The sequence below is a fragment of the Anas acuta genome, chromosome 31 (genome assembly GCF_963932015.1).
Source record: "Anas acuta chromosome 31, bAnaAcu1.1, whole genome shotgun sequence".
Taxonomy (NCBI): Eukaryota; Metazoa; Chordata; class Aves; order Anseriformes; family Anatidae; genus Anas; species Anas acuta.
The window spans coordinates 995,057-1,018,201 of record NC_089009.1 but is presented as its reverse complement, the minus strand read 5'-3'; the positions used below and the strand labels follow the sequence as shown (position 1 = coordinate 1,018,201).

At 53.8% G+C, this 23,145-nt stretch overlaps 2 protein-coding genes across 6 annotated transcripts in view; both read right to left on the bottom strand.

The window, feature by feature from the left end:
* Positions 1–600: 600 nt before the first annotated feature.
* LOC137846247 (butyrophilin subfamily 3 member A2-like) overlaps positions 601–23,145 on the bottom strand; it is a 137,244-nt gene continuing 114,699 nt past the window's right edge. Inside the window, exons 1-5 of one of the 5 annotated variants that reach the window (XM_068664093.1) lie at positions 22,426–22,852; positions 22,275–22,295; positions 22,146–22,166; positions 21,964–21,996; positions 9,061–9,623 (exon numbers count right to left, since the gene is read on the bottom strand). In XM_068664093.1, the coding sequence (XP_068520194.1) occupies positions 9,061–9,623; positions 21,964–21,996; positions 22,146–22,166; positions 22,275–22,295; positions 22,426–22,693 (906 nt within the window). In that variant the 5' untranslated portion in view covers positions 22,694–22,852. Of the gene's footprint in view, positions 894–9,060; positions 9,624–21,963; positions 21,997–22,145; positions 22,167–22,274; positions 22,296–22,425; positions 23,032–23,145 lie in introns of those variants that run through there. The other 4 variants (XM_068664089.1, XM_068664088.1, XM_068664090.1 and 1 more) reach the window with 4 other exon arrangements.
* Positions 10,183–16,088, bottom strand: LOC137846164 (butyrophilin subfamily 3 member A2-like). The gene is made up of 12 exons (XM_068663867.1): positions 15,725–16,088; positions 14,973–15,320; positions 14,407–14,688; positions 14,149–14,277; positions 13,268–13,288; positions 13,149–13,169; positions 12,751–12,771; positions 12,229–12,249; positions 12,110–12,130; positions 11,712–11,732; positions 11,182–11,202; positions 10,183–10,262 (listed from the first exon to the last, which is right to left on the bottom strand). Exons 1-12 carry the CDS (start codon positions 15,822–15,824, stop codon positions 10,183–10,185), a joined length of 1,086 nt encoding a protein of 361 aa, XP_068519968.1. The 5' UTR covers positions 15,825–16,088.

Below are 23,145 nucleotides of genomic sequence, written 5' to 3'. Positions count from 1 at the left end.
CAGACATCTTGCCTTCTCAAAATGCCCACTGTTAGAACCCAAATTCCTTCATTTGGGGGAGGGATGGGCACTCACCCAGCTCTGCTTCTTGTTCCTCTGAAGAAAAAAAAAAAAAGACGGGGAGAGAAAAGAAATATCCGATGTGAGGGGAGATCTTCTCATTCCATCACTGGACCCCATAGTGTTTTGTTGTGGTGGAGGATACTCACTGAGTTTGTTATTCCTTCTCACTGTCAAACAAAAGCAAAAAGAATGCATGATAGAAAGGGACAACTTCCCATCCCACACTGCCCACCAATAGGGCCCAAATGCCTTCATTCTGGGGAGGGACACTCACCCAGCTCTTCAGTTAGATACTCTGCAAAAGAAAAGCAAAAATACTTGGTGAGAGAGTACAGATTCTCATTACATGATGAGAATCCATTTTCAAAGGGTATACTCACGCAGTCTTCCAGATTGGCGCTCTAGAAATGAGAAGAAAATCATGGTGAGAGGGAACAGCTTCCCATCCCACTGCGATGACCCCTTTGTGCAGCTCTCTGCACCGGGCCACCAACACACAACGGAAAGTGAATGGGGACAGGTGGAGGACGTCCCTGTCCCAGAAGCGTCTGTGGAGAGTGGGGCAGCCCCGCAGCTCGCTCCCCGTCCCCACCTTGATCCCCGTTCTTTTCAGCCATCCCGGCCGTGTCCCGTGCCCAGGGCAGCCCCAGCCCCAGCACTCCCCACTCCCACACCAGGCTCCAGTTGCTCCTCCAGTACCCCCGAGCCACCAGCACACAAGCCCCCAGAGCCCACCCAGACCAGGCCCAGGCCCTCCCGCAGGGACACCACTTCCCCAGGGGCTGGGGGCAGGGACTGCAAGGACTCACCCAGCTCTCGCCTCTGTGCCGCTGAAAAGCAAAGGCAGAGGAACAGGTGGTGAGCAGAGCAGCTTGGTTGCTGGGTGGGAACATGTGCAGGGGGGCTGCACCTTGCCACCAGCCCCACGCTGCAGCCATGCTCCCTGGTATCCCACCCAAGACGATCCTAAGGCCTTTGGGATCGCCAGGAGAACATTCCCTTCCTCCTCCTACGCACCTCCCTGGGCCAGGGCTCAGCCCCGCTCCACACCCAGGGGGGTCCCTGCAGAACACCTCCCTCCGCTCCATCCCTGCACTGCCAGCTTACCTTGCTTTCGAAAGAGATAAACACCGAGGCCAATGGACACAGACAAAAGCACAAGGACCAGACCCAGAGCCACCTTCCAGGGCTGGGCGTTGTGGAAGAAGGGAGCTGAGAAAAGGCACCAAGAAAAGGGCTGTATTTACATGCCTGGGATTAGAAAATCAAGACCAAGACTTCTCCTAGGTCGGGACAAGTGCAGGGGCCACGAACACCTCACCCTGGCTGTGCCATTTGTACCTGAGATGTGCAGGGATGATTCCCGTTCCTGCTGGAGGCGGCTGCTCCTGACCACACAGGACAAGGGCCCCTCCACGCTCCCGGTCATGATGACGGCGCCTTCGATTTCAAAGAGCCCCTCCTGGTCCTGGGAATGTGTCTGGGGGTCTGAGGGCAGGTGCTGCCCGTGAGCATCCCTCCACAGCAGCTGCGGCAGCGGGTACCAGCCGGCCGATCGACACAGCACCCGGACGCCTCCGGCCTCGTAGCCCCCCAGGGAGAGGTGGGGGTCAGTGCCTGTGGCTGGGGGAAGAGCGCGTGACTGGGGCTTGACTTAGGGAGGGATTGAGTTCCAAGGCAAATACCCCATCTGCTCCCGTGCAGACACAGCACAGACCCAGCCACCGCTCCCATGGCTCTCAGACCAGTCCTTCCATGCATGCACTCTTCCAAGCAGTTACAGACCATTGAGGAGAATCCCCATCAGTCCTTGAAAGGACTCATTAATGGCCATGAGCATGGGACAGTGATCTGGGTGAAACACACAAACCCAGGAATACCTGCACAATCTCCTTGAAGCATCAATCCAGCCACTAACCTGACACCTCCAGATTCACCGTTGCTTCATCAGAAGCATCACCATCTTTCACGATGCAGATGTAATGGCCATCATCAGAGGGCCTCAGCCCTGTGATTCGCAAGTCCAGGCTTCCAGCAGAGAGACCATCTCTGACCAACTCTGTCCTCCCGGCATATGCCTCTATCTGCTCCTTGTACAGGTCCTCTCCATTGCGGTAGTGGTGCACTGTCTCAGAGAACTTGTCCCGGATCCACCTGACCTCTAAGCTGCGAGCATCGCGTTGAGGGGACAAGTGGCAGGGCAGCACGACATCCTGCCCCACGGTGGCAGTGAGAGGCTGGCCTGGTCCCACCACTCTGAGCTGGGCTGGGCAATGGAGAAGGGCACAGAGAGGCGGTGAGATTTTGCCATCGTAAATTTAGGGGCAGTGAATGACGAAGTGTGAGCTGTGTGTGAGTTGGTGTGTGCTGTGTCCGCCTTGTCCTGTTGGATACCGGGGCAATAGGAGAGGGAGAGGAAGGACGTGTAGGAGAAGGAGGGGTGCTGGGAGTGGGAGCCCTCTCTGCAGCATTCAGGCAGGTGAAGGAGACACGGACATGGCAGCCAAGGCAGCGCCCGTATTGTGTGAAAGAACCAAAGGGAAAGCGAAACCCAGAGGGTTTGATCTGTGGGCTCAGGTTCCCCCTGTCCCACAGCCGATCCCCAGCCCCACAGCAGCACGTCTGTCAGGCCCAGGGGGGAGAGCCCCCAGCAGCCCCGCAGGATCCTACCTGATCTCAGCCAGAGGACGAGCAGAGTGACGAGGGAAATCAGGAGGCTGCTGGCATAGCTGGTGAGTCTGGGGTGGCTGCAGACCCAGGAGAGCCCCATCTGTGCTGCAGCGGGAGCAGGAGCAGGAGCAGAAGAGAGAGGGGACCAAGGGGCTGCAGGCACCACAGGCAGATGGGGAAGGAGTCCCCCTGAGTGCGGGCACAAATAGCCACAGCCAGCAGCACCTTGGGCAGGGCACAAACCTTGCGCTTTTATCACGGGCTGAGAGACACAGCAGGCAGCCCCCAGGGGTTCTTCTCCAAGGGAGTCCCAGCGACAGAGAGGTCCCTCACCGCACCCAGCAGAGCTGTGGAAAGCCCAAGGCTACGCCCAACTTCCCTAACCTTTGCCCAGTTCCTGCCTGCAATAACCCTCTGGGAGCACCTTTCCCCCCCGGGGGCAATGGGAACAAGTGTCCTGGGAGCTCTAGAGGCTTGGCACCACCATCCCATCACAGCTGGGTGCCCTGCCCAATGCCTTCAGCAAGCACAAGGGCTTGTCCCCAGCAGGAGCCTCTCCAGAACACCAGGGAATGCCACTGACTGAGCTCACTGTCTGGGTTATGGGGACTTCAGTCTTTCCCTGATGCTTTGACTGCACCGCTCCTTCTCAATTCACTCTATTTCTGCTCCTCGTGGGGTCCCTCACATGGGATGCCATCCTTCCCAAAATGATCCTGCGTGGTCCTTACTCCAGCATCCCAGTTGTCTGCCCTCCCTGCATGCCTTTTTACGTAGAGGGACGGAGAGTTCTTGCGCTCTAAGGAAAACATCCTTAGAGTCTCCAGCTCTCCTCAGCTCCTTTGTCCCATAGGATGGTGTTCCAGGGGATCTCATCCTCTAGGTCTTTAAATAGCTTGGATTTGCTCTTTGGAAATTCAGGGTCCTGCCTTGGCCCTTTGCCAGGCCCACATTCCTGGAGATCACAAACTCAACCATGGCATGGTCACTGCAGCCCAGATTGCTTCCAGTCTTGACCTCTTTAATGAGCTTGTCTGCATAGGTGAGCACCAGGTCAAGTAACGCTTCTCGTTGGGTTGGTTTCTCTAGTACTTTTACCAGGAAGTAATCCTCAACGCGCTCTAGGAATCTCCTGGATTGCTAAAAGCAATGTAGTTTTCCCAGCAGACATCCGGGTGGTTCAAGTCCCCCATCAGGATGAGAGCATGCGAGCACGATGCTTCTTGTAGTTGAAGCAAGAAGGCCTCATCCATAGGCTCCCCTTGATCAGGAAGCCTGTAGTAGACTCCGGAAGAACCGTGTTTCTGTGATAGCAATCAGGTCATATTTGTCTAATTTCCCCATGGTTTCCAATTCCTCTTGCTTGTTTCCTGTGCTGCGTACATTGGTGTAGAGGCATTTCAGCTGGGCTGTTGGTCGTATTGCATTTCTAGAACCCTTCCTGTTGTATTGGGACAGGTCACGAGAGTTTCCCTGCCGTTACTTAGAGTGATGGTGTTCTCAGCTATGCTTTCTTGCTCGCCCTGCCTGCAAGCACTTCTGTGCAAACTGCCATGCCATGCCCTGACCAACACGCCATGCTCTGTTCACCACGCTCCTGGACTCTCGCTCTCCCTAGGGTTCTGCCTTTATATGACAGAAAGGGGGTTTCTGGATCCTCCCATGCCTCATCAGCTGGCCTCGCGAGGGCTGCTGAGTCCTAGCAGCTCCCTTGGATTCCTCCAATAACCTCGATGAAGGAAAACCCCTGCATGCCTCGATCCCCCACTCTGCTGCAGGATGCATTGCCCCAGAGCCGATTGCCTCGGCTTCTTTTATAATGATTTAAAATATTCCCACACTTGGAATTTCCATGTTCAGAAGTTGACTTATTTAATTACAAGGAGTATTGCTAATTCTTTTACATCGAAGAAGTTTTTTTGACCTCAGTATCAGGGAAGCTCATGGAGCAGATCTTCTTGAGAGTCATCATGCGGCACTTGAAGGGCAAGCAGGCGATCAGGCCCAGTCAGCATGGGTTTATGGAAGGCAGATCCTGCTTGACGAACCTGATCTCCTTCTATGACAAAGAGACGCAATGGGTGGATGAGGGAAAGGCTGTGGATGTGGTCTACCTTGACTTCAGCAAGGCTTTTGACACCGTCTCCCACAGCATTCTCCTCAAGAAACTGGCTGCTCTTGGCTTGGACTGGCGCACACTTCGTTGGGTTAGAAACTGGCTGGATAGCCGGGCCCAAAGAGTCGTGGTAAATGGAGTCAAGTCCAGTTGGAGGCCGGTCACTAGTGGCGTCCCCCAGGGCTCGGTGCTGGGGCCGGTCCTCTTTAATATCTTCATCAATGATCTGGACGAGGGCATTGAGTGCACCCTCAGTAAGTTTGCAGATGACACCAAGCTATGCACATGTGTCGATCTGCTCGAGGGTAGGAAAGCTCTGCAGGAGGATCTGGATAGGCTGCACCGATGGGCTGAGGTCAACTGCATGAAGTGCAACAAGGCCAAGTGTCGGGTCCTGCACCTGGGGCGCAATAACCCCAAGCAGAGCTACAGGCTGGGAGATGAGTGGTTGGAGAGCTGCCAGGCAGAGAAGGACCTGGGAGTGATGGTGGACAGTCGGCTGAATATGAGCCAGCAGTGTGCTCAGGTGGCCAAGAAGGCCAACGGCATCCTGGCTTGTATCAGAAACAGTGTGACCAGCAGGGCTAGGGAGGTGATCGTCCCCCTGGACTCGGCTCTGGTGAGGCCGCACCTCGAGTACTGTGTTCAGTTTTGGGCCCCTCGCTACAAGAAGGACATGGAGGTGCTTGAGCGGGTCCAGAGAAGGGCGATGAAGCTGGTTGAGGGGCCTGGAGAACAAGTCCTACGAGGAGCGGCTGAAGGAGCTGGGCTTGTTCAGCCTGGAGAAAAGGCGGCTCAGGGGCGACCTTATCGCTCTCTACAGATACCTTAAAGGAGGCTGTAGTGAGGTGGGGGTTGGCCTGTTCTCCCACGTGCCTGGTGACAGGACGAGGGGGAATGGGCTTAAGTTGCGCCAGGGGAGTTTTAGGTTAGATGTTAGGAAGAACTTCTTTACTGAAAGGGTTGTTAGGCACTGGAACAGGCTGCCCAGGGAGGTGGTGGAGTCACCATCCCTGGAAGTCTTCAAAAGATGTTTAGATGTAGAGCTTAGGGGTATGGTTTAGTGGGGACTGTTAGTGTTAGGTTAGATTTTGGACTCAATGATCTTGAGGTCTCTTCCAACCTAGAAATTCTGTGATTCTGCAATTCTGTGATTCTGTGAAATCCATGCTAAATATTTCGCGCTTTCATGCACAAAGCCAAATTCATAAATGGAGTTAGGAATGGAGAACTGGAGCCCACAAATGGGGTTTACAAACTTGAAGCAAAGCCATGCCTGAAGTCTGAGTGCCCCCACCAGCTGACGCAGGTCTCAGCATGCAGTGAGGTGTACGGGGCAGCCTCTGGAACCACTGCCCCTCATTCTTGCCCTGCTCCTGCAGGACCAAGGAGACGTGAGCCAAGAGTGCAGAAATTTCTTCTCAGAAAGAATGGTTAGGCATTGGAACGGGTTGTCCTGGGAGTTGGTGCAGTCACTGTCCCTGGGGGCGTTTAAGGAAAGTTTGGACGTGGTGCTTAGGGACATGGTTTAGTGGGTAATAGTGGTGGCAGAGAGGTGATTGGCCCAGATGTGAGAAACAAAGATGTGATTTTGCAGTAGAAGGTGTGTTTTTGCAGTGGAAAATGACTCTATCCTTGCATACTTGGAAGGGGTTTTGAAGTCATGACAGTGGCGTAGCAGTGATGACCTTAGAGGTCTTTTCCAGCTGTACTGGGTCTGGCTGGGATGTTAACTCTCCCTGCAGCAGCCCATACAGTGCTGTGCTCTGCACTTGGAGCTAGAACAGCAGTGGTATCACACCAGTGTTGTGTCTGCTGCTGAGCAGTGCTGGCACAGCATCGGGACTCTCTGTAACCCTCCTAGGGGGTGGGCAAAAAAGTGAGAAAAGAAACATCACCAGGGCAGCTGACCTAAACCAACCAAAGGGATATTCCATACCGTGTGATGTCACACTCAGCAATAAAAGGTGGAAAAAGGAAGAACAGAGGAGGGGTGGGCTCTCATTGTGAAAACGTCGGTCCTCCTCCCGAACACCGGCTACGTGCGTTGAAGCCCTCTTTCAAGGATGTGGTCAATCATCGCTCATTTGTGGGAAGTAGAGAGTAATTTCTTTCCTCTGCTCTTCCAAATAGCCTTTATTGGATTTGTTTGTTTGTTTGTTTGTTTGTTTTTCCCTTTCCCCCTCCCTTTTCCCCTTTCCTTTTTTCCTTTTTTTTTTTTTCCTTTTTTTTTTCTTTTTTTTTTTCCCCTTTAGTTAAATTGCTTAGTTAACAATAACATTTCCTTAATATTTTTTTTTCCTTTAGTTAAGTTATCCTTACCTCAACCTGTGAGTTGTTCTTTACTTTACTTCTTCCCCTTCTCATGTAGGGAGGGGGAGTGAGACAGCAGTTGTGGTGTTTAGCTGCCGAGCACAGTAAAACCACCACACCAACTTCAGTGATACCTTGATCTAGGGCTGAAGTCTGAGGCCACCTCCTGCCTCTGCTTGGAGGACTTCCAGGAGCTGGTGATGCCTCCTGTGGGCACAGCCTCTGCAGAGCCTGTGTGATGGAGGCTGGAAACTCTTTGGGTGCCCCCAGGGCAGGGAGGGCAATGAACCCAGGTAGGACAGGGGGGTCCCAGGCACCAGCTGGGGAAGTGGGGCAGCTGGAGCTTTGGTTCCTCCTGGCTTTGACTCCCAGGAGACCAAGGAGTCGGTGTACTGCAAGACGCCTTCTCAGGCAGCAAAGCCTCAGGACAGAAAGCACCCAGCAAATGCCACTGCCAGACTCCATCTTCGTGTGCAAAACTTTATTTCACAGAATCATAGAATTGTAGAATATCCTGAGTTGGAAGGGACCCATAAGGATCATCAAGTCCAACTCCTGGCACAGCACAGGTCTGCCCAGAGGTTTAGACCATGGGACTAAGTGCACAGTCCAATCGCTTTTTAAATTCAGACAGGCTTGGTGCAGTGAGTACTTCCCTGGGGAGCGCGTTCCAGTCTGCAACCACCCTCTTGGTGAAGAACCTCTTCCTGATGTCCAGCGTAAACTTCCCCTGCCTGAGCTTAATGCCATTCCCGTGGGTCCTATCACTGTTGTCTACAGAGAATAGGTCACCTGCCTCTCCACTCCCCCTTGCAAGGAAGTTGTAAGCTGCGATGAGGTCCCCCCTCAGCCTCCTCTTCTTCAGGCTAAACAGGCCCAGTGCACTCAGCCATCTTCGTCACCCTCCTCTGGACACTCTCCAACAGTTTAAAGTCCTCTTTGTACTGTGGTGCCCAGAACTGCACACAGTACTCGAGCTGAGGCCCCACCAGCGCAGAGAAGAGCGGGACAATCACTTCCCTCAACCGATGAGCAATGCCGTGCTCGATGCACCCCAGGATACGGTTGCCACAGTCCTGCTGCTGCTGGGCCTTGATGTGCTCCAGAGGAGGGAACAAAGAGTCCTCCCAGGCTGCTCATGCTCAGCACCAGGCACAGAGCAAAGATCAGCCCCAACCTAGGAGGCAAAGGTGGCCTGCACTGGCCAGCAGCACATGGTGACCACATCCCTTGTCCTGGGGCCTGCAAGCAGTGCAAGCAGTGCAAGCAGAGGGGAGAGGAGTGTGGAGAGCTGCTGCAGCCCCTGTGCTGCCCGCTGGGGCTCAGAGGCAGGGTGAGACCCGTGGGTGCAGCAGGGCTGGTGCACCAGCACATGAGACGTATGCAGGGCAGAGCCCAAAGCACCACAGCTCACCAAGATCCACCATTTTCGACGTTCCCAAAGACCCAGTCCTTTCCTGTGCTTTTCCCCATGCTTCATGGGATGGATTCCACATCATCCTGCCTCCCCCAAGCCCTCCCACAGCATCCAACTCAGAAAGCATCCCAGCCCTGCAGCATCCTGGTTCCAGAGCATCCAACCACGAGAACATCTTTGCTGCCCCCCCGCTGTAGCCATGCACCGGCTCAAATCCAGCTTCCACTGGACTTTTCTGCCCTGCCACTTCAAGTTTCCTGTTCTTTTCAGGGTATGCAGCTTCCTTCAATAATGATTTAAAATATTCACACACTGGGATTTTCCATGTTCAGAAGATGATTTTTTTATTTACAAGGAGTATTACTAATTCTTTTACATCTAAATTCCTGCTATATACTTCATGCTTTCACACTCAAAGCCTAATTCATTACTGGAGTTAGAAGTAGGGTTCCCAAAAACGAAGTAAAAGGGCTGCCTGAAGTCAGTACTCCCCACCATCTGCCACAGGTCTCAGTGTGTTGTCCCTCAGGCACAGCTGGGCATTTGTCCCCAGCCAGAACCAGGGGCGCATGGTCTCCCCTTTCAGGAAGACATCTGTGAAAGTGAAGATCTTAACCCGGTTTTCAGGGTTTATAAAAGACACCTGCCCCTGGGTACAGTCAAGACAGACCAAGACCCTAGTGGGGACAGGGGACAGGGACAAGGGGGTGGGAGGAGATGTGAGAGACGTGAGCTGCCCCTCATTGTACTGCACAGCCCAGATCCCTTCTTCAGGGCTCATGTTGATCTCCCCCTTCCTCTTCACTGATGCCCTGGCCACCCCCACAGCCAAACTTGAATACTTTCCCTTCTCCCCCTCTACCTCCACCTCCCAGCAGTGCCTCCCCTCTCTGAACTCCTCACAGCCCAGAACGCAGCAACTAGTGTCAAATCTCTCCGGGGATTTGGGCACCTGCTGCCATTTACTTTCCCATCTCACACTGCGGTTGTCCTGAGACAGGACAAGCATGGGATGAGCCGTACATGGATCCAGGGTCAACTTCACTGCAGGGACAAAAGGAGCCTGGCCATTAGGGGCAGAGCTCAGCCCTGGGCAGGCTTTCCCCAGCTCGGAGCCAGGAGCTGCCCCACGGGGCAGGAGATGGGGCACCTCTTGGCTCCTGAACATGCCCCAGCAAGGGTAGGAGAAGCACTGCAGAGGGCAACCCAGTGCACACCTACCTCTATTTTGAGGCAGCAGAAACTTTCTCCATGCTGGAAGGAGAGGGGAGAGCTGGTCACAGCCCATGGCCGGTGCCCAGTGGGTGTGGGCAGGGTGAGGGGCCAGCCCTGGGCGGCTCTGTCCCAGCTGCCCACCCTCCCCTGCACATTGCCTTCACATTGCCCTTGGGCTCAAGCTCAGGAACACTCACCCTGCCCTGCAGCTTGTTCCCCTGGAAAAAGAAGCAAAAGCAATATCTGATGAGAGGAGAGAGCTTCTCACCCTATGCCTGAACCCCTAACTGCTTTGTTATGCTGCAGGATACTCACTGAGCTTTGCATCTTTTTTCTCTGCCAAACAAAAGCAAAAAGAAAGCATGATGGAAAAGGACATCTTGCCTTCTCAAGATGCCCACTGGTAGAACCCAAAGGCCTTCATTTGGGGGAGGGATGGGCACTCACCCAGCTCTGTGGCTAGTTCCTCTGCAAAAGAAAAGCAAAAACACTTGAGAGAGTACAGATTCTCATTACATGACAAGAACTCATTTTCTTTGGGTTTGGGGCCAGACACTCACGCAGTCTTGCAGATAGGTGCTCTAGAAATGAGAAGAAAATCATGGTGAGAGCTTCCCATCCCATTGTGATGACCCCAAATACTTTCAGATGCTGATATTGACTTACCAGCCTGTCGTGGTTTAACCCGGCCGGCAGCTAAACACCACGCAGACGTTCGGTCACCCTCCCCACTCCCTCTCTGGGATGGGGGAGAGAAATGGAAAGTGAAGCCCGTGAGTTGAGATAAAGACAGTTTAATAAGACAGGAAAATAATAATAACAATAATAATAATAATAACAATAATACAATGATGACAATAGTACTACCACTAATAATATGTAGAAACAAGTGATGCACAATGCAATTGCTCACCACCCGCTGACCGATGCTCAGCCTAACCCCGAGCAGTCCAGCCCCCTCCCCCAGCTAGCCACCCCTATGTATTGTTTCGCATTACCCCAGATGGTATGGAATACCCCTTTGGCTAGTTTGGGTCACCTGTCCTGGGTCTGTCCCCTCCCAGCTCTTTCTGCACCCCCAGCCTGCCCGTTGGCAGGACAGAGCAAGAAACTGAGATGTCGTTGGCTTAGTATAAGCACTGCTCTGCAACAATTAAAACATCGGGGTGTTATCAGCATTCTTCTCAACCTAAGCCAAAACAGAGCATTCCACCAGCTACTAGGAAGAAAATTAATTCTGTTCTAACTGAAACCAGGACACAGCCTCTGCACGGTATTCATCTGGAAAAGAAAGAGAAAAGCAATGCATGATCAGAGGGGAAAGCTTCTCCTCCCATAGCTCCCAATGGAAGACATGAAGTTCTTTCCATTGGGGAGGGACACTCACCCAGCTCTGCTTTCAGTTCCGCTGCAAAAGGAAAGCAAAGGCAATACATGATCAGAGGGGACAGATTCTCGTCATATGCCTGCTCCCAAGGCTACGCCCCCAAATTTATTCTTCTAGGAAGTGGCCAAATATAACTTTGCTCTCAAAGGAGGGACCAGACTAATAGTGAGTGAAGTTCATCTGGAAGCATGGCTTGTGCAAGCAGAACAACCAGCACAGAAACTTGTGCAGCTTTCAGTACGATGCCACCAAAGGCAAGTGGAAATGAATGGGGATGGGTGGAGGATGTCCCTGTCCTGGAAGCATCAGTGCCAAGTAAGGCACCCCCACAGCTCGCTCCCCGTCCCCACCTTGATCCCCGTTCCTTTCAGCCATCCCGGCCGTGTCCCATGCCCAGGGTAGCCCTAGCTTCAGCACTCCCCACTCCCCCGTCAGGGTGAGGGGCCAGCCCTGGGCTGCTCTGTCCCAGCTGCCCACTGTTCTCTGCACATTGACTTGGTGCATTGGTGCCCAAGCACGGGGACACTCACCCAGCTCTGCAGCTTGTTCCTCTGGAAAAGGAAGAGAAAAGCAAAATAAGATCAGAGGGCACAATTTCTGTTCCTATACTTCTCACTATGACACTCTTTTACTTTTTTTTTTTTCTTTTTCTGTTTGGAGAGTGAGACTTACCCAGCTCTGCAGCTTGTTCTTCTACAAGTGAAAGAGAAAAGCAATGCATGGATGAGAGGAGTCAGCTTTTCATCAGTGGCTGCTACAAATCAAAGACCCCCCAATTCCTTCAGTTGTGAGGGGGAAGAGAGACTCACGCAGTCTTGCATCTTTTTCCTCTGGAAAAGAAAAGCATAAGGAATGCATGATTAGAGGGAAAAACTTCTCATCTGTTGTCTATACTGCAAATTCTTCCCATTCAGGGATGGACACTCACCTATCTCTGCAGCTTGTTTCGCTGGAAAAGAAAAAGAAAGAGAAAAGCAATGTATGGTCAGATGGGAGTATGCCTGTGGGAAGACACCAAATGCCTTCTCTTTGGAGAAGGAGACTTACCCAGCTCTGCATCCTTTTTCGCTGCAATAGAAAAGCAAAATGAATGAATGGTCAGAGTGGAGAGACTTTCACCCTATTCCCGCTGCCGTGGGTAGACCCAAAATTTTTTGCTCTAGTCCATGGGCACAAACACCTTGCTCTCAGACTTGTATCAACCAGACTAACAAGGACCTAGGCCCAGCATTTTGCAAGACTTGTAGCATTAAGGACAGACTTGTGCAGCTCTCTTCATGGTGCCACCAAAACACAAGAGGAAGTGAACGCAGATGGGTGGAGGAAGTCCCTGTCCCAGAAGCATCAGTGCAGAGCGGGGCAGCCCCGCAGCTCGCTCCCCGTCCCCACCTTGATCCCCGTTCCTTTCAGCCATCCCGGCCGTGTCCCATGCCCAGGGTAGCCCTAGCTTCAGCACTCCCCACTCCCCCGTCAGGGTGAGGGGCCAGCCCTGGGCTGCTCTGTCCCAGCTGCCCACTGTTCTCTGCACATTGACTTGGTGCATTGGTGCCCAAGCACGGGGACACTCACCCAGCTCTGCAGCTTGTTCCTCTGGAAAAGGAAGAGAAAAGCAAAATAAGATCAGAGGGCACAATTTCTGTTCCTATACTTCTCACTATGACACTCTTTTACTTTTTTTTTTTTCTTTTTCTGTTTGGAGAGTGAGACTTACCCAGCTCTGCAGCTTGTTCTTCTACAAGTGAAAGAGAAAAGCAATGCATGGATGAGAGGAGTCAGCTTTTCATCAGTGGCTGCTACAAATCAAAGACCCCCCAATTCCTTCAGTTGTGAGGGGGAAGAGAGACTCACGCAGTCTTGCATCTTTTTCCTCTGGAAAAGAAAAGCATAAGGAATGCATGATTAGAGGGAAAAACTTCTCATCTGTTGTCTATACTGCAAATTCTTCCCATTCAGGGATGGACACTCACCTATCTCTGCAGCTTGTTTCGCTGGAAAAGAAAAAGAAAGAGAAAAGCAATGTATGGTCAGATGGGAGTATGCCTGTGGGAAGACACCAAATGCCTTCTCTTTGGAGAAGGAGACTTACCCAGATCTGCATCCTTTTTCGCTGCAATAGAAAAGCAAAATGAATGAATGGTCAGAGTGGAGAGACTTTCACCCTATTCCCGCTGCCGTGGGTAGACCCAAAATTTTTTGCTCTAGTCCATGGGCACAAACACCTTGCTCTCAGACTTGTATCAACCAGACTAACAAGGACCTAGGCCCAGCATTTTGCAAGACTTGTAGCATTAAGGACAGACTTGTGCAGCTCTCTTCATGGTGCCACCAAAACACAAGAGGAAGTGAACGCAGATGGGTGGAGGAAGTCCCTGTCCCAGAAGCATCAGTGCAGAGCGGGGCAGCCCCGCAGCTCGCTCCCCGTCCCCACCTTGATCCCCGTTCCTTTCAGCCATCCCGGCCGTGTCCCGTGCCCAGGGCAGCCCCAGCCCCAGCACTCCCCACTCCCACCCCAGGCTCCAGATGCTCCTCCAGCACCCCCGAGCCACCAGCACACAAGCCCCCAGAGCCCACCCAGACCAGGCCCAGGCCCTCCTGCATGGACACCACTTCCCCAGGGGCTGGGGGCAGGGACTGCAAGGACTCACCCAGCTCTTGGGTCTGTTCCGCTGAAAAGCAAAGGCGGAGGAACAGGTGGTGAGCAGAGCAGCTTGGTTGCTGGGTGGGAACATGTGCAGGGGGGCTGCACCTTGCCACCAGCCCCACGCTGCAGCCATGCTCCCTGGCCTCCCAGCCAAGGCCCCTTGCCTTCTCCCCTGCCTTCGTTGCCCAAGGCAGAGGCCCAAGAAGATCCTAAGGCCTTTGGCATCCCCAGGAGAACATTCCCTTCCTCCTCCTACGCACCTCCCTGGGCCAGGGCTCAGCCCCGCTCCAGACCCATGCAGGTCCCTGCAGAACACCTCCCTCTGCTCCATCCCTGCGCTGCCAGCTTACCTTGCTTTTGAAAGAGATAAACACCCAGGCCAATGGACACAGCCAAAAGCATGAGGACCAGAGCCAGAGCCACCATCCAGGGCTGGGCATTGTGGAAGAAGGGAGCTGAGAAAAGGCACCAGGATAAGGGCTGCGTTTCCATGCCCGTGGGGGGAAGAGCACGACCCAGACTTCTCCTTGGTCAGGACAAGTGCAGGGGCCAGGAACACCTCATCCTGACTGTGCCATTTGTACCTGCAATGTGCAGGGATGATTCCCGCTCCTGCTGGAGGCGGCTGCTCCTGACCATACAGGACAAGGGCCCCTCCACACTCCCGGTCACGATGACGGCACCTTTGATTTCAAAGAGCTCATCCTGGTCCTGGGAATGTGTCTGGAAGACTGAGGGCAGGTGCTGCCCGCGAGCATCCCTCCACAGCAGCTGCGGCAGCGGGTACCAGCCGGCCGATTGACACAGCACCCGGACGCCTCCGGCCTCGTAGCCCCCTAGGGAGAGGTGGGGGTCTGCGCCTGTGGCTGAGGGAAGAGCGCGTGGCTGGGGCTTGACTTGGGGAGGGATTGAGTTCCAAGGCAAAGACCCCATCTGCTCCCATGCAGACACAGCCACGGCCCCCATGGCTCTCAGACCAGTCCCTCCATGCATACAGTCTTCCAAGCAGTCACAAACCATGGAGGAGAAGACCCATCAGACTCAAGTCCTTGAAAGGACTCTTTGATGGCCTGGGACAGTGATCTGGGTGAAACACACAAACCCATGAACACCTGCACCATCCCCTGAAAGCCTCACCCCAGCCACTAACCTGACACCTCCAGATGCACCGTTGCTTCATCATAAGCGTCACCATCTCCCACAGTGCAGATGTACTGGCCATCATCTGAGGGTCTCAACCTGGAGATTCGCAAGTCCAGGCTTCCAGCAGAGAGGCCATCTCTGACCAACTCTGTCCTCCCAACATATGCTTCCATCTGCTCCCCATACAGGTCCTCTCCATTGCGGTAGTGGTGCACTGTCTCAAAGAACTTGTCCCGGATCCACCTGACCTCCAAGCTGCGAGCATCCCGGCGAGGGAACAAGTGGCAGGGCAGCGCGACATCCTGCCCCACGGTGGCAGTGATAGTATAGCCTGGTCCCTCCACTCTGAGCTGGGCTGGGCAATGGAGAAGGGCACAGGGAGGCGGTGAGATTTTGCCATCGTAAATGTAGGGGCAGTTAGTGAGAAAGGGCGAGCTGTGCCTGAGTTGGTGCATGCTGCATCCGCCTTGTCCTATTGGATACTAGGGCAACAGGAGAGGGAGAGGGAGGATGTGCAGGAGAAGGAGGTGTGCTGGGAGTGGGAGCCCTCTCTGCAGCATTCAGGAAGGTAAAGATGAGCCAGAAAGTGCAGCCGACGCAGCACCGGTATTACATGGAAGAACCAAAGGGAAAGTGAAACCCAGCAGGGGATGAGCTGTGGACTCAGGTTCCCCCTGTCCCACTGCACTCCCCTGCCCCACAGCAGCAGGTCTGCCAGGCCCAGGGGGGAAAGGCCCCAGCAGCCCCACAGGATCCTACCTGAGCCCAGCCGGAGGAGGAGCAGAGTGACAAGGGAAGTCAGGAGGGCCCTGGCATAGCCGGTGAGGCTGGGGTGGCCGCAGCCCCAGGAGAGCCCCATCTGTGTTGCAGCGGGAGCAGGAGCTGGGGTCAGGACCTGAAGGAGAAGAGAGAGGGGACTGAGGGGCTGCAGGCACCACAGGCAGATGGGGAAGGAGTCCCCCTGAGCCCGGGCACAAGGAGCCACAGCCAGCAGCACCTTGGGCAAGGCGCAGAGCCTGTGCTTATCACGGACTGGGGGACACAGCAGGCAGCCCCCAGGGGTTCTTCTCCAAGGGGGTCCCAGCGACAGAGGTCCCTCACGGCACCCAGCAGAGCTGCAGAAAGCACAAGGCTACGCCCAAGTTCCCTAACCTTTGCCCAGTTCCTGCCTGCAATAACCCTCTGGGAGCACCTTTGTCCCTGGGGCAATGGGAGCAAGTGTCCTGGGAGCTCTAGAGGCCTGGCACCACCATCCCATCACAGCTGGGTGCCCTGCCCAATGCCTTCAGCATGCACAAGGGGCTTGTCCCCAGCAGGAGCCTCTCCAGAACATAAGGGAATGCCACTGACTGAGCTCACTGTATGGGTTATGGGGACTGCAGTCTTTCCCTGATGCTTTGACTCCGCCGCTCCTTCTCAAACCACTCTGCTCCTGCTCCTCATGGGGTCCCTCCCAATGGATGCCATCATTCCCAAAATGATCCTGCGTGGTCCTTACTCTGGCATCCCTGTTGTCTGCCCTCCCTGCATGCCTTTTTACGCAGAGGGATGGAGAGTTCTTGTGGTCTAAGGAAAACATCCTTAGAGTCTGCAGCTCTCCTCAGCTCCTTTGTCCCATAGGATGGTGTTCCAGGGGATCTCATCCTCTAGGTCTTTCAATAGCTTGGATTTGCTCTTTGGAAGTTCAGGGTCCTGCCTTGGCCCTTTGCCAGGCCCACATTCCTGGAGATCACAAACTCAACCATGGCATGGTCACTGCAGCCCAGATTGCCTCCAGTCTTGACCTCTTTAATGAGCTTGTCCACATAGGTGAGCGCCAGGTCAAGTAACTCTTCAGGTCAAGTAACGCTTCAGGTCAAGTAACGCTCCAGGTCAAGTAATGCTTCTCGTTACTTGACAGTCCTCAACGCGCTCTAGGAATCTCCTGGATTGCTTAAAGCCTGCTGTGTAGTTTTCCCAGCAGACATCCAGGTGGTTCAAGTCCCCCATCAGGATGAGAGCGTGTGAGAATGATGCTTCTTGTAGTTGAAGCAAGAAGGCCTCATCCATAGGCTCTCCTTGATCAGGCAGCCTGTAGTAGACTCCGGAAGAACCGTGTTTCTGTGATAGCAATCAGGTCATATTTGTCTAGAATCACAGAATCACAGAATTGTCTAGGTTGGAAGAGACCTCAAGATCATCGAGTCCAACCTCTGACCTAACACTAACAGTCCCCACTAAACCATATCCCTAAGCTCTACATCTAAACGTCTTTTAAAGACTTCCAGGGATGGTGACTCCACCACCTCCCTGGGCAGCCTGTTCCAGTGCCTCACAACCCTTTCGGTAAAGAAGTTCTTCCTAACATCCAACCTAAACCTCCCCTGGCGCAACTTCAGCCCATTCCCCCTTGTCCTGTCACCAGGCATGTGGGAGAACAGACCAACCCCCACCACACTACAGCCTCCTTTAAGGTATCTGTAGAGAGCGATAAGGTCGCCCCTGAGCCGCCTTTTCTCCAGGCTGAACAAGCCCAGCTCCTTCAGCCACTCCTCGTAGGACTTGTTCTCCAGGCCCCTCACCAGCTTCGTTGCCCTTCTCTGGACCCACTCAAGCACCTCCATGTCCTTCTTGTAGCGAGGGGCCCAAAACTGAACACAGTACTCGAGGTGCGGCCTCACCAGAGCCGAGTACAGGGGGACGATCACCTCCCTAGCCCTGCTGGCCACACTGTTTCTTATGCAAGCCAGGGTGCTGTTGGCCTTCTTGGCCACCTGAGCACACTGCTGGCTCATATTCAGCCGACTGTCCACCATCACTCTCAGGTCCTTCGCTGCCTGACAGCTCTCCAACCACTCATCTCCCAGCCTGTAGCTCTGCTTGGGGTTATTGCACCCCAGGTGCAGGACCCGACACTTGGCCTTGTTAAACTTCATACAGTTGACCTCAGCCCATCGGTGCAGCCTATCCAGATCCTCCTGCAGAGCCTTCCTACCCTCGAGCAGATTTCTTTTTCAAGTCTAATTTCACCTTGGTTTCCAATTCCTCTTGCTTGTTTCCTGTGCTGCGTACATTGGTGTTGAGGCATTTCAGGTGGGCTGTTGGTCGTATTGCATTTCTAGAACCCTTCCTGTTGTATTGGGACAGGTCACGAGAGTTTCCCTGCCGTTACTTAGAGTGATGGTGTTCTCAGCCATGCTTTCTTGCTCGCCCTGCCTGCAAGCACTTCTGTGCAAACTGCCATGCCATGCCCTGACCAACACGCCATGCTCTGTTCACCACGCTCCTGGACTCTCGCTCTCCCTAGGGTTCTGCCTTTATATGACAGAAAGGAGACTTCTGGATCCTCCTATGCCTCATCAGCTGTCCTCACAAGAGCTGCTGAGTCCTAGCAGCTCCCTTGGATTCCTCGAATACCCTCGATGAAGGAAAACCCCTGCATGCCTCGATCCCCCACTCTGCTGCAGGACACATCTGCCCTGGAGCCGATTGCCTCGTCTTCTTTTGTAATGATTTAAAATATTCCCACACTTGGAATTTCCCTGTTCAGAAGTTGACTTATTTAATTACAAGGAGTATTGCTAATTCTTTTACATCGAAATTCATGCTAAATAATTCATGCTTTCATGCACAAAGCCAAATTAATAAATGGAGTTAGGAACAGAGAACTGTAGCCCACAAATGGGGTTTGCAAACTTGAAGCAAAGGCGTGCCTGAAGTCTGAGTGCCCCCACCAGCTGACGCAGGTCTCAGCATGCAGTGAGGTGTACGGGGCAGCCTCTGGAACCACTGCCCCTCATTCTTGCCCTGCTACTGCAGGACCAAGGAGACGTGAGCCAAGAGTGCAGAAATTTCTTCTCAGAAAGAATGGTTAGGCATTGGAACGGGTTGTCCTGGGAGTTGGTGCAGTCACTGTCCCTGGGGGCGTTTAAGGAAAGTTTGGACGTGGTGCTTAGGGACATGGTTTAGTGGGTAATAGTGGTGGCAGAGAGGTGGTTGGCCCAGATGTGAGAAACAAAGATGTGATTTTGCAGCAGAAGGTGTGTTTTTGCAGTGGAAAATGACACTATCCTTGCATACTTGGAAGGGGTTTTGAAGTCATGACAGTGGCGTAGCAGTGATGACCTTAGAGGTCTTTTCCAGCTGTACTGGGTCTGGCTGGGATGTTAACTCTCCCTGCAGCAGCCCATACAGTGCTGTGCTCTGCACTTGGAGCTAGAACAGCAGTGGTATCACACCAGTGTTGTGTCTGCTGCTGAGCAGTGCTGGCACAGCATCGGGACTCTCTGTAACCCTCCTAGGGGGTGGGCAAAAAAGTGAGAAAAGAAACATCACCAGAGCATGCTGACCTAAACCAACCAAAGGGATATTTCATACCGTGTGATGTCACACTCAGCAATAAAAGGTGGAAAAAGGAAGAACAGAGGAGGGGTGGGCTCTCATTGTGAAAACGTCGGTCCTCCTCCCGAACACCGGCTACGTGAGTTGAAGCCCTCTTTCAAGGATGTGGTCAATCATTGCTCATTTGTGGCAAGTAGAGAGTAATTTCTTTCCTCTGCACTTCCACATAGCCTTTATTTGATTTGTTTGTTTGTTTGTTTGTTTGTTTTTCCCATTCCCCCTCCCTTTTCCCCTTTCCTTTTTCCTTTTTTTTTTTCCCCTTCAGTTAAATTGCTTAGTTAACAATAACATTTCCTTAATATTTTTTTTTTCCTTTAGTTAAGTTATCCTTACCTCAACCTGTGAGTTGTTCTTTACTTTACTTCTTCCCCTCCTCATGTAGGGAGGGGGAGTGAGACAGCAGTTGTGGTGTTTAGTTGCCAAGCACAGTAAAACCACCACACCAACTTCAATGATTCTTTGATCTAGGGCTGAAGTCTGAGGCCACCTCCTGCCTCTGCTTGGAGGACTTCCAGGAGCTGGTGATGCCTCCTGTGGGCACAGCCTCTGCAGAGCCTGTGTGATGGAGGCTGGAAACTCTTTGGGTGCCCCCCAGGGCAGGGAGGGCAATGAACCCAGGTGGGACAAGGGGGTCCCAGGCACCAGCTGGGGAAGTGGGGCAGCTGGAGCTTTGGTTCCTCCTGGCTCTGACTCCCAGGACCAACACCAAGGAGACGGTCTGCTGCAAGACGCCTTCGCAGGCAGCAAAGCCTCAGGACAGAAAGCACCCAGCAAATGCCACTGCCAGACTCCATCTTCGTGTGCAAAACTTTATTTCACAGAATCATAGAATTGTAGAATATCCTGAGTTGGAAGGGACCCATAAGGATCATCAAGTCCAACTCCTGGCACAGCACAGGTCTGCCCAAAAGTTTAGACCATGGGACTAAGTGCACAGTCCAATCGCTTTTTAAATTCAGACAGGCTTGGTGCAGTGAGTACTTCCCTGGGGAGCGCGTTCCAGTGTGCAACCACCCTCTTGGTGAAGAACCTCTTCCTGATGTCCAGCGTAAACTTCCCCTGCCTGAGCTTAATGCCATTCCCGTGGGTCCTATCACTGTTGTCTACAGAGAATAGGTCACCTGCCTCTCCACTCCCCCTTGCAAGGAAGTTGTAGCCCATGATGAGGTCCCCCCTCAGCCTCCTCTTCTTCTGGCTGAACAGGCCCAGTGCCCTCAGCCATCTTTGTCGCCCTCCTCTGGACACTCTCCAACAGTTTAAAGTCCTCTTTGTACTGCGGTGCCCAGAACTGCACACAGTACTTGAGCTGAGGCCGCACCAGTCCAGAGCAGAGCGGGACAATCACTTCCCTCAACCGACGAGCAATGCCGTGCTCGATGCACCCCAGGGTACGCTTGCCACAGTTCTGTTGCTGCTGTGCCTTTTTGTGCTCCAGAGGGGGGAACAAAAAGCCCCCACAGGCTGCTCATGCTCAGCACCAGGCACAGAGCAAGGATCAACCCCAACCTAGGAGGCAAAGGCGGCCTGCAATGGCTGGCAGCACACAGTGGCCACATCCCTTGCCCTGGGGTCTGCAAGCAGTGCAAGCAGAGGGGAGAGGAGTGTGGAGAGCTGCTGCAGCCCCTGTGCTGCCCGCTGGGGCTCAGAGGCAGGGTGAGACGCGTGGGTGCCATCAGGGCTTGTGCCTCAGCACAGGAGTCCTGGGCAGGGCAGAGCCCAGTGGCCGCAAGGGGCCTGGCCCCTGCTTGCAGCATCCCAGCCCTCCTCCAGCAGCAGGGAGGAATGCAGAGCAGCCCCTGGCCCCACTGCCCCTCATTCCTGTGCTGCTCCTGCAGGACCAAGGAGAGGTGATGCAGGAGTGGCTGGAGAATCACAGGAGCTCCCCAGGGCTGTGGACATGGTGTGGGGGGTGCTGTCCCTCAGGCACAGCTGAAATCCCTCTGTCCACACCAGAAACCAGGGGCGGATGGGCTTTGTATCGAAGTTGGCTGCTGGGAACTTAAAGATCTCAACGCCGTTGTCAGCATTGATGAAAGACACCTGCTGCTGGGTACAGTCCAGACAGACCCAGATTCTCGTGGGGATAGAGGACAGGGACAAGGGCATGCGAGGTAACGTCAGAGATTTGAGTTGCCCTTGTTGGTACCGCACAGCCCAGATCCCTTCTTCAGGAGTCATTTTGTAAAAGCCAGTTCTGGTCACAGAAGCCCAAGCCACCCCCACACCCCACCAAGAATACGTATCCATCTTCCCCTCCACCTCCACCAACCAGCAGTGCCTCCCCTCTTCAAACTCCTCACGTCCCAACACGCAGCACCAACTGTCAAATCTGTCCAGGCTGGAAGGTAACTGCTGCTGTTCACTTTGAAATCTTACTCTCCTGTGGTCCTCTGACAGGACGAGCCGGGGATGAGCCGTGTCCGGATCCAGGGTCACCTTCACTGCAGGGACAGAAGGAGCCAGGCCATCAGGGGCAGAGCTCAGCCCTGGGCAGGCTTTCCCCAGCTCGGGGCCAGGAGCTGCCCCACGGGGCAGGAGATGGGGCACCTCTTGGCTCCTGAACATGCCCCACCAGGGGCAGGAGAAGCACCACAGAGGGCAACCCAGTGCACATTTACCTGTATTGTGAGGCAGCAGAAACTTTCTCCATGCTGGAAGGAGAGGGGAGAGCTGGTCACAGCCCATGGCTGGTACCCAGTGGGTGTGGGCAGGGTGAGGGGCCAGCCCTGGGCTGCTCTGTCCCAGCTCCCCTGCACATCACCTTGGTGTTGCCCTAGGGCCCAAGCTCAGGGACACTCACCCAGCTCTGCAGCTTTTTTCTCTGAAAAGGAAAGTGAATATAATGCATGATCAGGGGGGAGAGTTGCTCAGCCCATGGCTTCTTTCAAGGGAAGACCCCACTTTCCCTTAGCTAGGGAGGGAAACTCACCAAGCATTGCATGTTCTTTCGCTGCAAAAGAAAGAAAAAAGGAAAACATGATCAGAGATCATAGTTTCTGATCCCATAGCTCTCACTAAGACATTATATATATAATTATATATATGTTTGTTTGTTTGTTTGTTTAGAGAGTGAGACTTACCCAGGTCCACAGCTTGTTTCTCTGAAAAACAAAAGAAAAAGGAATTAATGGTCAGAGAAAGAAATTTGTTATCGCTTGCAAAAACCCAAATTCCTGCTCTCCCTGGAGTGAGAAAACACAGAAAAGATGAAAAGTGAATGGGGATCGCTAGAATGAGAACAGAGCACCTTGCTCCCAGATTCAGAAGAACAAGACTAACAGGGAGCAAGGACCCAGCTTGGACACGTGGAGGAGTAAGGACAGACACTTGTGCAGCTCTCTGCACCATGCCACCAAAACACAAGGGGAAGTGAATGGGGATGGATGGAGGATGTCCCTGTCCAGAAGCGTCAGTGCAGAGCGGGGCAGCCCTGCAGCTTGCTCCCCATCCCCACCTTGATTCCCGTTCCTTTCAGCCATCCCGGCCGTGTCCCATGCCCGGGGCAGCCCCAGCCCCAGCACTCCCCACTCCCACCCCAGGCTCCAGATGCTCCTCCAGCACCCCCGAGCCACCAGCACACAAGCCCCCAGAGCCCACCCAGACCAGGCCCTCCGGCACGGACACCACTTCCCCAGGGGCTGGGGGCAGGGACTGCAAGGACTCACCCAGCTCTCGTCTCTGTGCCGCTGAAAAGCAAAGGCGGAGGAAGAGGTAGTGAGCAGAGCAGCTTGGTTGCTGGGTGGGAACATGTGCAGGGGGGCTGCGCCTTGCCACCAGCCCCACGCTGCAGCCATGCTCCC